This window comes from Strigops habroptila, chromosome W, assembly GCF_004027225.2.
Source record: "Strigops habroptila isolate Jane chromosome W, bStrHab1.2.pri, whole genome shotgun sequence".
NCBI lineage: Eukaryota > Metazoa > Chordata > Aves > Psittaciformes > Psittacidae > Strigops > Strigops habroptila.
This window is the reverse complement of record NC_044301.2, coordinates 29923190-29935217: the sequence shown is the minus strand read 5'-3', so window position 1 is coordinate 29935217 and position 12028 is coordinate 29923190. Positions and strand designations below refer to the sequence as shown.

General features: G+C 45.9%; 1 protein-coding gene across 1 annotated transcript in view; it reads left to right on the top strand.

The window, feature by feature from the left end:
• LOC115619001 (CBP80/20-dependent translation initiation factor-like) overlaps positions 1-12028 on the top strand; it is a 135787-nt gene that overhangs the window by 80528 nt on the left and 43231 nt on the right. The window contains exons 7-9 of the mRNA XM_030511018.1: positions 6826-6853; positions 7713-7743; positions 10648-11089. Of these exons, the coding sequence (XP_030366878.1) occupies positions 6826-6853; positions 7713-7743; positions 10648-11089 (501 nt within the window). The remainder of the gene's footprint in view (positions 1-6825; positions 6854-7712; positions 7744-10647; positions 11090-12028) is intronic.

The window sequence follows — 12028 nt, the reverse complement described above, 5'->3', positions numbered from 1 at the left end:
AGAGAGGCTTTAACTGCTTGGTTTGCTTAATTGCAGCACAGGTTTCACATTCGTGAATAACCTGGGCAATAGTGTCCATTGTTAAGTCCACCCCTCGATCACGAGCCCATCTATATGTTGCATCTCTGCCTTGATGGCCTGAGGTGTCATGGGCCCACTGGGCTAAAAATAATTCACCCTTATGTTGCCAATCCAAGTCCATCTGAGCCACTTCAATCTTAGCAGCTTTATCCACTTGCTGGTTATTATGGTGTTCCTCAGTGGCCCGACTCTTGGGTACATGAGCATCCACGTGGCGTACCTTCACCACCAGGTTCTGCACCCGAGCAGCGATACCTTGCCACAGTGCAGCAGCCCAGATGGGTTTACTTCTGCGTTGCCAGTTATTCTGCTTCCATTGCTGCAACCACCCCCACAGGGCATTTGCTGCCATCCATGAGTCAGTAGAGAGATCAAGTACTGGCCATTTTTCTCGTTCAGCAATGTCCAAGGCCAGCTGGATGGCTTTCACCTCTGCAAACTGACTCGATTCACCCTCTCCTTCAGCAGTTTCTGCAACTTGTCTCAGGGGACTCCATACAGCTGCCTTCCATCTCCGACACTTCCAAAGCACTGGAGCTGCCCGCTGGCTTAGATACTTGCCCATACTGTCCCACACACCCTGCCACTCATGACTGTCCAGCCTCAGGGAATTTCTCTTTGTAGTATACTTAAATCATCATTTAACCTTAGACAAGACCTGAGCCGGAACCTGCTTAACTTCTGAGATCAGACAAGACTGGGTGTTCTCAGGGTGGTCACGCTGTAGGCAAAAGAGAGAGAGCATATGCAGCAACAAGCTGGTTCCCAGCAAAAGGAGCAGGATGTTTTCAAGGGCGTTGAAAGGATATTCAAGATCTTTAACTTTTCCAGAATGTACTCCTACTGTAAATAGCCTGGTGGGGGAGCAGATGGTGTGAGGGAATATCTCCTCCATAGGTTGACCCCCCGAGAGAAAGAAAAGAAAAATGTGTAATTGTTAAAAATTCCCATTACATGCCTCCCATAGTATAGAGGTGATGACCATGCTGAGGACGCATACCAGCCCAGTTTCATGATCAATGAGTCTATTGTATTACAAGTCATTATCATGAAGTACCGTGAAGCAATAACCTTAGCCCAGGCCCCAAAGCCGATAAACAGTTAAAACAGCAAACAGTGGCTGCACGTAAGGTATGACATGCTGAGATACTCTGAGATCAAACTCAACAAGTCCGAGAGCAAAGAATTTAACATTGTAACAAATGACTATTAATCTGAAACATTGAATGCTTATCACAGATATGATCAGACACCCTTCCATCAGATCTATCTTTATCTCAACCCTTCATGTCCCACGTTGGGCGCCACAAAGAGCTGTTGTGGCTTAAGCCCAGCCGGTAACTCAGAACCACACAGCTGCTCACTCACTCCCCCCCTTCTTCCTTCCCCCGCTCCCAGAGGGATGGGGAGGAGAATTGGAAGAATGGAACTCCCACAGGTTGAGATAAGAACAGTCCAGTAACTAAGGTATAATGCAAAACTACTACTAGTACCACCAATAATAATAATGATAAGGGGAATAACAAAGGGAGAGAATACAATTGCTCACCACCTGCCAATCGATACCCAGCCCGACCCAAGCAGCGATCTGGGCCTTCCAGGTAACTCCCCCCAGTTTCCATATTGGGCATGACGTGCTGTGGTATGAAATACCCCTTTGGCCAGTTTGGGTCAGGTGTCCTGTCTCTGCTTCCTCCCGGCTTCCCCTCCTCCCTGGCAGAGCATGAGACTGAAAAAGTCCTTTGTCAGAGTAAACATTACTTAGCAACAACTAAACACATCGGTGTTATCAGCATTGTTCCCAGGCTGAAAGTCAAAACCACAGCACTGCACCAGCTACTAAGAAGGAGAAAAATGACTGCTACAACTTAACCCAGGAGAACAGGAAGGATATTTCTTTCTTCACTAGAAACCACCGGTTTAAATTGCATATGGAAAAAACCTAGGATGTGTCCTTGCTGCAGGTCAAAAGTCACAGAGGTCTAAAGGAAGACAATGGAACAAAAGGCATTATGTAGGAGCTTGTACATGCTATTTATGCTGTATCTTGAGGGAGAGGACCATGCAGGGATGGTGGTTGGTTGTGTCTGTACATCTTGGCACAGGTTTAAAGTTTATACCTCTTGGAGGATTATCAGATCTTGGGATAACTGGTAAGCCTGGAGTCTGACGTATAAGTACTTTTATTGCAAAGTTGTTAAAGTTTAATCTACATTCATTCAAGTCACATTCTTACTGGTAGTCCAGGATCCGTGTTTGTTTGCGCTCAGCAGATTTTAGGGAAACTTTGGGTACTGTGGGTGTGTCTTTCAAGTTTAAACTATTTCATCTAAACTGGATTCAGTTCCTTGTCACTGTATTTCCCTATGGTTTTCATGTAATTTTTGCAATCATGTTTACAGTACACTACGAATCCAAAAACATAATTTCAGGTAATGTAGTTTATAAAGAGAACCATTTCCAATTAATTCCTACATGAAATCACTGCAGTGATTTCTATACCAGTTTGGGCAGTTAGTCTTGAATTCCAGGGGGTGTCTTCCTAGCTGGTTGCCCACTCTGTGCAACAGGGGCCTGTCCTGGTTTCAGCTGGGATAATTTTCTTCCTAGTAGGTGGTGCAGTGCTGTGTTTTCAACTTTAGGCTGAGAACAATGCTTATTTTTTAGTTATTGCTAACTAGCACTTACCCTGATCAAGGACTTTTCAGTCTCATGCTCTGCCAGTGAAGAGGGGCACAAGAAGCCAGGCGGAAGCAGAGACAGGACACCTGACCCAAACTAGCCAAAGTGATATTTCATACCACAGTACATCATGCCCAGTATATAAACTGGGAGGAGTTACCCAGAAGGGACTGATCACTGATCGGGTTGGGCTGGTTGGTGAGCAATTGTATTGTGCATCACTGCTGTTTATTGTTTTTTTTCCTTTCCCCTTTTAGTTCTATATTCTCTCCCCTTGTTATTTCCCTTATCATTATTATTATTCATAGTATCATATTGTACTTTATTTTAGTTATTAAACTGTTCTTATCTCAACCCACGGGTTTTACATTCTTTTGATTCTCCTCCCCTTCCCGCCCGGGGGGGGGGGAAGGGGGGGGTGAGCGAACGGCTGCGTTCTACTTAGTTACCAGATGAGTTTAAACCACAGCAGGGCCTCAACTGGACATCCCTAATGATTTGTGGGAGATCCAGCAAAGCATTTAAAGAGCTGTTTTAGAGCTATCTTGCATGCTATCTGTACTTGGGATACCTTTCCTAAGATGGTGTTGCAAAACAGCTACAACTACTTAAATTCCGCCTGAAGATTCATTTCCATGAAACTTAGAAGAAAACAGCTATCTCAGGCAGCCTGTGTGACTGAGCATTGAAGAATGTGAGGACTTTCATTTGACTTCAGCAGTAGACAAGTTTGCTCTTCAAGGCTTTGCTGAGTCTGCTCCCATAGACTTTGTCTCATGTCCTTTCAGCCCAGCAGCGCTGTCTCTGCTCCTGCAGCACAGCCTGCGGACTGGATGCTCATCTGATGGTCTTGTGAATGAGATGTTGTGGTTTAAGCCCAGCCGGTAACTCAGAACCACGCAGCTGCTCGCTCACTCTCCCCACACATGTCTCCCTGGCATGACGTGCTGTGGTATGGAATACCCCTTTGGCTAGTTCGGGTCAGGTGTCCTGTCTCTGCTTCCTCCCGGCTTCCCGTGCCCCTCCTCACTGGCAGAGCATGAGACTGAAAAGTCCTTGATCAGAGTAAGCATTACTTAGCAACAACTAAAGACATTGGTGTGTTATCACCATTGTTCTCAGACTTAAGTCGAAAACACAGCACTGCACCAGCTACTAAGGAAGGAGAAAAATAACTGCTAGAGCTGAACCCAGGACAGATGTCCATCACTGTAGTGGGAGATGTAGTGGACACTGATGGTGTGAAGTGATGCCGCAGGAAGGAACAGGGAGAAATCAGGTGCATTTCTATGTTTGGAAAGGCCAAATCATTCAGCATCCCATAGTAGAAGATAGCTCATCCCATGATGTGCTTTGTGTCAATCCTACACCCATGCATTTTTGGATGATCACCTTAGGTGTCTCTCTGAAGCCTTTCAATCATAGAATCGCAGAAGCATAGAATAGTTTGCGTGAGTTGGAAGGGACATTTCAAGGTCATCTAATCCAACCCCACTGCATTGAGCAGGGGCATCTTCAACTATATCAGATTGCTCAGAGCCCCATCCAACCTGACCTTGAATGTTGCTGGGGCGGGGCATCTACCACCTCTCTGGGCAACCTGTTCCAGTGTTTCACCATCCTCACCATAAAAATCAATGCTACCCTGTTGGTTTATAGTGAGTAGTTATGTTGTAAAGGCCGAATTAACTCATCTCTAGCAAATAAAGACAGACATGATGTCCAGGCCTAACAGGGGGTTGTCAGCAGTGGATGTACCCCAAGGCCAAGGTGGTGACAAGAGGAGTTGTGCCCGGATAGGCAGTTCATCTGAAGGTTTTGCAATGCTTTTCCCAGCAGCCACATGCTGTGAGCCTTATGCCTTATCAAAAACATCTCTACCCTCATAACCTTGGTTTTGTTATCTGTGCTTGTTTTCTGGAGTTCACTGTATGTTTTCAAAGGTAAGACCTAAAGCACACATATATCTCAACTGTTCAAAGATGAGTTTAGATCCCGATCACCACCATTTTGATGGGTGTATTTTCTACATTTCCAAAATGCAGTGTCCATCCAAATGCATGGGCTGGGTCTAGCGGTCTCTGATGGAAAGTCCCTCTCTGGCATCCTTGTAGGCCCCCTTCAGATATTGGAAGGCTGCTATGAGGTCTCCATGCAAACTTCTCTTCTCCAGGCTGAACAGCCCCAATTTTCTCAGCCTGTCTTTGTACGGGAGGTGCTCCAGCCCCATTACGCATCCTCGTGTCCCTCCTCTGGATTTGCTCCAACAGCTCCATGTCCTTCTTATGTTGAGGACACCAGAACTGTACACAGTACTCCAAGTGAGGTCTCACGAGAGCAGAGTAGAGGGGCAGGATCACCTCCTTTGACCTGCTGGTCATGCTTCTTTTGATGCAGCCCAGTATGCGGTTGGCTTTCTGAGCTGAGAGTGCACGCTGCCAGCTCATGTTCAGTTTCTCATTGACCAACACCCCCAAGTCCTTCTCCACAGGGCTGCTCTGAATCTCTTCTCCACCCAACCTGTAGCTGTGCCTGGGATTGCTCCAACCCAGGTGTAGGACCTTGCACTTGGCTTGGTTGAACTTCATGAGGTTGGCATTGGCCCACCTCACAAGCATGTCAAGGTCCCTCTGGATGGCATCCCTTCCCTCCAGCGTATCAACCGAACCACACAGCTTGGTGTTGTCGGCAAACTTGCTGAGGGCGCTCTCAATCCCACTGTCCCTGTCACCAACAAAGATGTTGAACAGGACCAGACCCAACACCGACCCCTGAGGGACACCAGTTGTTACTGGTCTCGATTTGGACATTGAGCCATTGACCACAACTCTCTGTGTGCAGCCATCGAGCCAGTTCTTTATCCACTGAGTGGTACATCCATCAAATTGATGTCTCTCCAATTTAGAGACAAGGATGTCATGTGAGACAGTGTTGAATGCTTTGCACAAGTCCAGGTAGATGACGTCAACTGCTTCGCCCCTATCCATCAGTTCTGTAACCCCATCATAGAAGGCCACCAAGTTGGTCAGGCATGATTTGCCCTTAATGAAGCTATGTTGGCTGTCACAACCCCCTCGTTGTTTTTCATTTGCCCTAACATACTTTCCAGGAGAATCTGCTCCATGATCCTGCCAGGCACAGAGGTGAGACTGACTGGTCTGTAGTTCCCTGGGTCTTCCATTTTCCCCTTCTTGAAAATGGGGGTTATATTTCCCTTTTTCCAGTCATCGGGAACTTTACCTGACTGCCATGATTTTTCTAATATGATGGAACTGAAGGAATGTAGTCCCCACAGATTGAGATAAGAACAGTTTAATAACTAAAGTACAATATACTACTACTACTAAGAATACTGATAAGGGAAATAAGAAGGGGAGAGAATATAAAACTAAAACGGAAAAGGAAAAAAAATACAATAAACATCAGTGATGCATAATACAATTACTCAGTACCCGCTGATTGATACTCAGCCCTACCCGAGCAGCAATCCTTCTCTTCCAGGTAACTCCCCTCAGTTTATATACTGGGCATGATGTACTGTGGTATGAAATATTCCTTTGGCTAGTTTGGGTCTTGTTTCCTGCCTCTGCTCCCTCCCAGCTTCTTGTGTCCCTCCTCACTGGCAGAGCATGAGACTGAAAAGTCCTTGACCAGGGTAAGTGCTACTTAGCAAAAACTATAACGTTGGTGTGTTATCAGCATTGTTCTCAGACTAAAGCCAAAACACAAGACTGTACCAGCTACTAAGAAGGAGAAAAATAACTGTTACAGCTGAAACCAGGACACTGGAATATGCTTAGTTCAGAAAGGCTGGGCCTGAATAAACCATTTTGTTCAGGGCATATTTCAGAGGACTTTGCTTCTTCCTGCCCTTTCTCTTTTAAGGCTGAGTATCCTTGGCAGCCAGGAAGAACCCAGTTGCTATCTGTCTCTGTGAATTTAACTCTTTCAGTGGTGAATCTAAGAGTTTGGGCATTTTTATTTCCCTCCTTCAATGGAAAATTACTGTGGGATTTTCAAAAAGAAGGTGGAAAGAGGTGGCCCTTCATCCCACAGAGCCAGCCCCACCAGTCCTCCATTCGCAGATACAGTTGCTGCATGCCTTGGGGGTGCTGTGCTCCTCCAGCTTTGAGGATAAGTGAAATCTGGGGTCCTCATGGGAGTGGAAAGTCCCACAGAGTCCATTTCTGCAGCAGATCTTAATTTATCTATTATAACGGCAATTGCTAATTAATCACAGGTATGTTAGTAGCAAAGCTGATCATAAGATACTCCCATGACTTAGCATCATATTCCTGGGCCTGATCTTGGCACAAAGATTAGCTCCTGCCTGGGCAGAAGAAAGGATGGAGAGAAACTGTCTGCAAAATGCAGTGAGGAACATTGTCATTCAAGCACAGAAGGATGAAGGGGACGCAGGAGGTTTGACCTTGGCTATGGCACTGTTCTTCATTCTCAACCTCTTGCTTAGGTAGCTGCAAGTTCATATTAGTTGTCAATTTCTGGGTGTCCCTGGCCATGTCCACCAGGCATCAGGCTCTGGACAAAAGCAGGACAAAACCAGCATCCCTCCCCTGTGAGAAGCTTAGTGTGCTCCAGAGGGTTTGTCCTGTGGGAGAGTTGCCTGGGATTGAGGGCAAGTGAGGTGTCCAGGCTGGTTCTTCAAAGGCAAGGGCCAGCATGTCAAGAGCACCTAGTCCCTGAGCCCACAGATGGGATCTCAGTCCATTCAGCTGTACAGGGTGCTCTGCACCACAGGGTAAATGTCTCAAGTGCCACTGGAGTTGTAGCTCCTTACCTTTCAGTATTTGTAAGAATTGCCTAACCAAATCTCCATGCAACCCCCAGAGAATGTAACCCCATGTTGTCTTCCAGCTCTCAGAGGACTTGTCTCGCTCCGCGGGGGGTGGTGGGGGTGGTGGTGGAAATGAGCAGGGCTGATGGGACAGAGAAACTGTGGTTTAGACCACAGCTGTCCAGGTGTCTGGAGTTATTTTCCCCAGCCTTGTGCCTTCCAGCCTCTTTCCTTGGGAGCAAACGATATAGTAAAAACTTGCAGGAATCCTGTATTTCTGAGCACGTAGGCTGGTAATCACTGAGACAGCTGAAGCATTAGATTTGTATGTGTAGGCTCCTTCAACAGAGTAGACATTTGTTGACATCACATTTCATTGAAAGGTATCTCAGTTAATTAAATAAAAAAATTGGTGGAGAAGCAATACCATCCTATTTCCAGCTTGGCAACCCTGACTGTCTCCCCTTGGTTTTCAGTACTTCTGCATTTTCTTTGTGACTCTCAATGTCTCTTTAGTGTCCACATTGATCAATGGCCAAATCCACAGTCCCAACGAAGTCAGGGAGTTTTGAGCTGAGTCAGAATTTGGCCTTTGAAGTGAAAATAGTTATTTAATGTTAAATGGAGTCAAGAGGTAAGAGACCTTTGTTCTGTCTAGATACTTTTTCTTGTAGCTGAAGTAGGGTCCCCCGCAAGGTACCATGTCCTTACAGCTTGCAAAAAAAAAAAAAAAAACACCCCAAAAAAAGAAATCCACATTGAATATCTCGGAAAACTGGATCTGGTGGTCTGAGACTAAACACAAATTCCTTCTGCTGCCACAATGAACAAGCCTCTTTGTCCTGCATTCACCAAACACGAGCCCTCACTCTTTATGGTTAAGAGCCAGTTGGCCTCAGAAAATAGGTTTTTAACTAACTCCTGGAGATGCCAAGGAATATAGATTTGATGGACAGATGGGTTTCGTAGGTAGGGTTGGAGACTGTTTAGCCTCTGACTATTGAAATGTATTTGTGAATGGCTGCTTCCTTCGTCCGAGCACCCTTAGCTGAGCAGTGCAGATGATGAAAATAAAATTAATTGCTATGCAATGGGTTTTAAATAAATGCTTCTATTTATCTGAATGGTGTGCGTGTGTGTGTAAGGGATGAGACTGAGCAGGGGGATTAAGGGGGATTATAACGGCTATAAAACCAGTGTGGATGCAGACCAGTGTGGTCACCACAGTGCTCACAGTTGTTTCCCTGTTTCGGGAGATAATGCTGGGGAGATATCCTGTGTGAACTTCCAGCACTGCTCCCAGCAGCCTTGTAAGAAGCCAAACATTAAAGTATCCCATGTGCTCTCGGAGCCAATACTGAGTGTTCAAAAGGCAGCAGGCAGGGAGTGGCTGCCATGCTTAAGGCTAACCCTGTGCTGTCCTGGGTGAAGGCAGCCGATATCAGGACCATCTCCATCTTAATTGCATCCCTGATGATGGCATTCTGGTTTTGCCTTCTCCACTCAGGACAGCCATGCTGCAGCCTGTGCAGAAATCTGAAATGTCCAAGACTTCCAAAGCATTTCTTACATTCAACTGTTGAGTTTTTGGGGACCTGCCATCTCATCTACTGGGTGCAGCCAGCACATGGGGGCTTGCTTGCCCCTTCTAAGCCATTGTAGTCTCTCAAGCAAACAATTTGCCAGCAATTCCTTCTCTTTATGCCTACTGTGTTATCCTTTTGGAGCTGTATTCACATAGCCTCCTATCTGGAGGTAATGGTCCTGGCTCCCTGTGTTGCTGGAGCCAAGCATGGTCCTCAGCTTTATCTGTGCATGCATCCTGTCCTGGTGTAGCAATGATGAAGGACATACATGCATAAAGAAAGGCCAAACAAAACCATTTGGTGTGGGCACCTCTTTTACTCAGTAATTTGCTTTTTAGCTTCCCCACACACACACTTAGAAATTCCTGATACACTTTAAATGGTTCACTGCAAACCAATGCAGCAGTATGCCATGTTGGTACAGCAGAGGTGGCAGGCAAGAGGAGCAAGCAATGCTGTAGGCCAGGTGTATCAGTGTTACCATAAAAGTCAGTTGGAGAAACTCTCAGACTCAATTTAGAGTTTTAGAAAGCAGCATTTATTGCAGCGCTGGGAGCACATGCGAATTGTTTTGCAAATGTGAGCACGCCCATTACTTGCTGGCGGCAGCTATATATTTAGCATACTCATGCATATTAACAGAGTTTCCAGGAAATTATTTACATATTCATGTTGTTTCTGGGAACTAATTATAATATTTGCATTCTAATTACACATGAGCTTTCTTGCTGAGTGGGGGGTCTCTGGTGGTCACCAGTAGTCTTCCTCACTGTGTTTACTGAATGACCTCAGTGCTTGCGCATGCTCGCAAGGTCCTAGTGCCGAGTTAGCAGTTGGTATGTCCTTGCTTCTGTTCTGTTCCAGTCTCCTTCCACACTGGGCACCACTCTGCTATCTTGAAGGCTAGCATTCTTGGTCTTACTTACTGTCTTCTTAGTTGCTATCGGTCCCATGATGTTCTTTCCCCAGTCAGCCGAACATTCCTTTCTCTCTCTGTGTTAGCAAGTTAGAACAGTTTGGTCTATTCTACTATGGTAAAGGCGCATACACTATTGTTAGTTTAAAATTTAAGCCTACATCAGGAGCTCCTTAGGTCTTCAGGAAAAAGTATCTTCTGATATTTCTTGCCTGCCTGACTTCTTGCTACTCAGCTGGGACTAACCAGGTCTTCCTTGGTTTAGCGTGGAAGCAACACAGAAAACACAGAAACCTGGGAGAGATTTTCCTGGGAATCAAAGTCATGTTATCTAACTGTTCATGAAAACTTTCAGCTGAAATGTGCCTGTTATTGAAAGAGATTTAGAAGCATGAGTTGGCACTAGGTTGTGTTAGATGCCAAAAAATTGGGTCCCTTTTTGTGGTAGGGAAACCCACAGAGCCCACCTGCTAAGGGCCAGGATGTTTGGAGGGACAGATGTGTTGACCAAACACATGGACCATGCAGGAAAGGGTGAACTAATGACTTTCTTTGACTTTCTTTTGACTTTTTCTTTGACTTTCCAGGCGACAGCAGAGACTTCCTGGTGGGAACAAGTCTCAGCAGCAGGCAGATTATCAGCAAGGTGGCACCAAACACAACAGGGAACACCAGAAACTCTACCAAGGAGGCCAGGCCCCTCACTCCTCAGGCAGGACAAGCCATCACGGCTACAGCCAGAACTGGAGATGGCACCACAACCAGAAGCACTCACCCAATGACAAAGAAATGCACAGAAACACCAAAGAGACTGAGAATTTGAAAACTGAGGACACCTCCATCTGCATGGTGCATATTCCCATGGAGACGCACCAAGGACCAGAGGCTATGGAAAAGCAGTCTCAACAGCACATCCAGGATTCAGAGACTAAGTGGAAAGAAAGTATTCATGAGCGCATTGGGGAAAGACCCAAGATCAATTTGCTTCAGTCTTCCAAAGACAGACTTCAGAGGAGACTAAAAGAAAAGGTATTATTTTCTTAGGGAAATGTTGACTTTCCCTTTTTCCAACAGTCTGGTTGTTGGCCATTCTCCATACAAAGGGCGGGTGGGCTCAAGGGACCTTTCCATGAATGCACCCAACAATCTCCCAGTGTCAACACTTCTCTTGAAGCGTCTTCATGCTTCTTCAGGAGGCCTTTTATTGACACAATGCTAAGGCTCTTAGCCTGACTTCTTGGTTGAGGCTGCTACCAACTTGAGTTCTCCAAGAAGGACTGGGAACTCTACCCACACAAAGACCCTTGGGAAAGGCTGGTGCATGCATGAGCTGCAATGTGGGTGCTCCTTCCCCGATGGCTGATCCTGCAGAGCTCATCCACTTTGCAAAGACATCTAAAACAGGCAAATTGTTTCTCCACAGTGTCGTGGTTTAAGCACAGCTGGTAACTCAGAACCATGCAGCCGCTCACTCACTCCCCCTCTTCTTCCCTCCCCCCTGCTCCAAGAGGGATGAGGAGCAGAATGGAATAGAATGTAAATCCCACGGGTTGAGGTAAGAACAGTCCAGTAACTAAGGTATAATACAAAACCACTACTACTACCACCAATAATAATAATAATAATGATAAAGGTAATAACAAGGGGAGAGAATATAAAACTAAAAGGGGAAAAGGAAAAGAAAACAATAAACACAAGTGAAGCACAATACAATTGCTCACCACCCACTGACTGATACCCAGCCTGACCCGAGCAGCGATCTGGATCCAGGTAACTCCCCCCAGTTTATATACTGGGCATGACGTGCTGTGGTATGGAATACCCCTTTGGCTAGTTTGGGTCAGGTGTCCTGTCTCTACTTCCTCCTGGCTTCTTGTGCCCCTCCTCCCTGGCAGAGCATGAGAGACTGAAAAGTCCTTGATCGGAGTAAACATTACTTAGCAACAACTAAAACGTCAGTGTGTTATC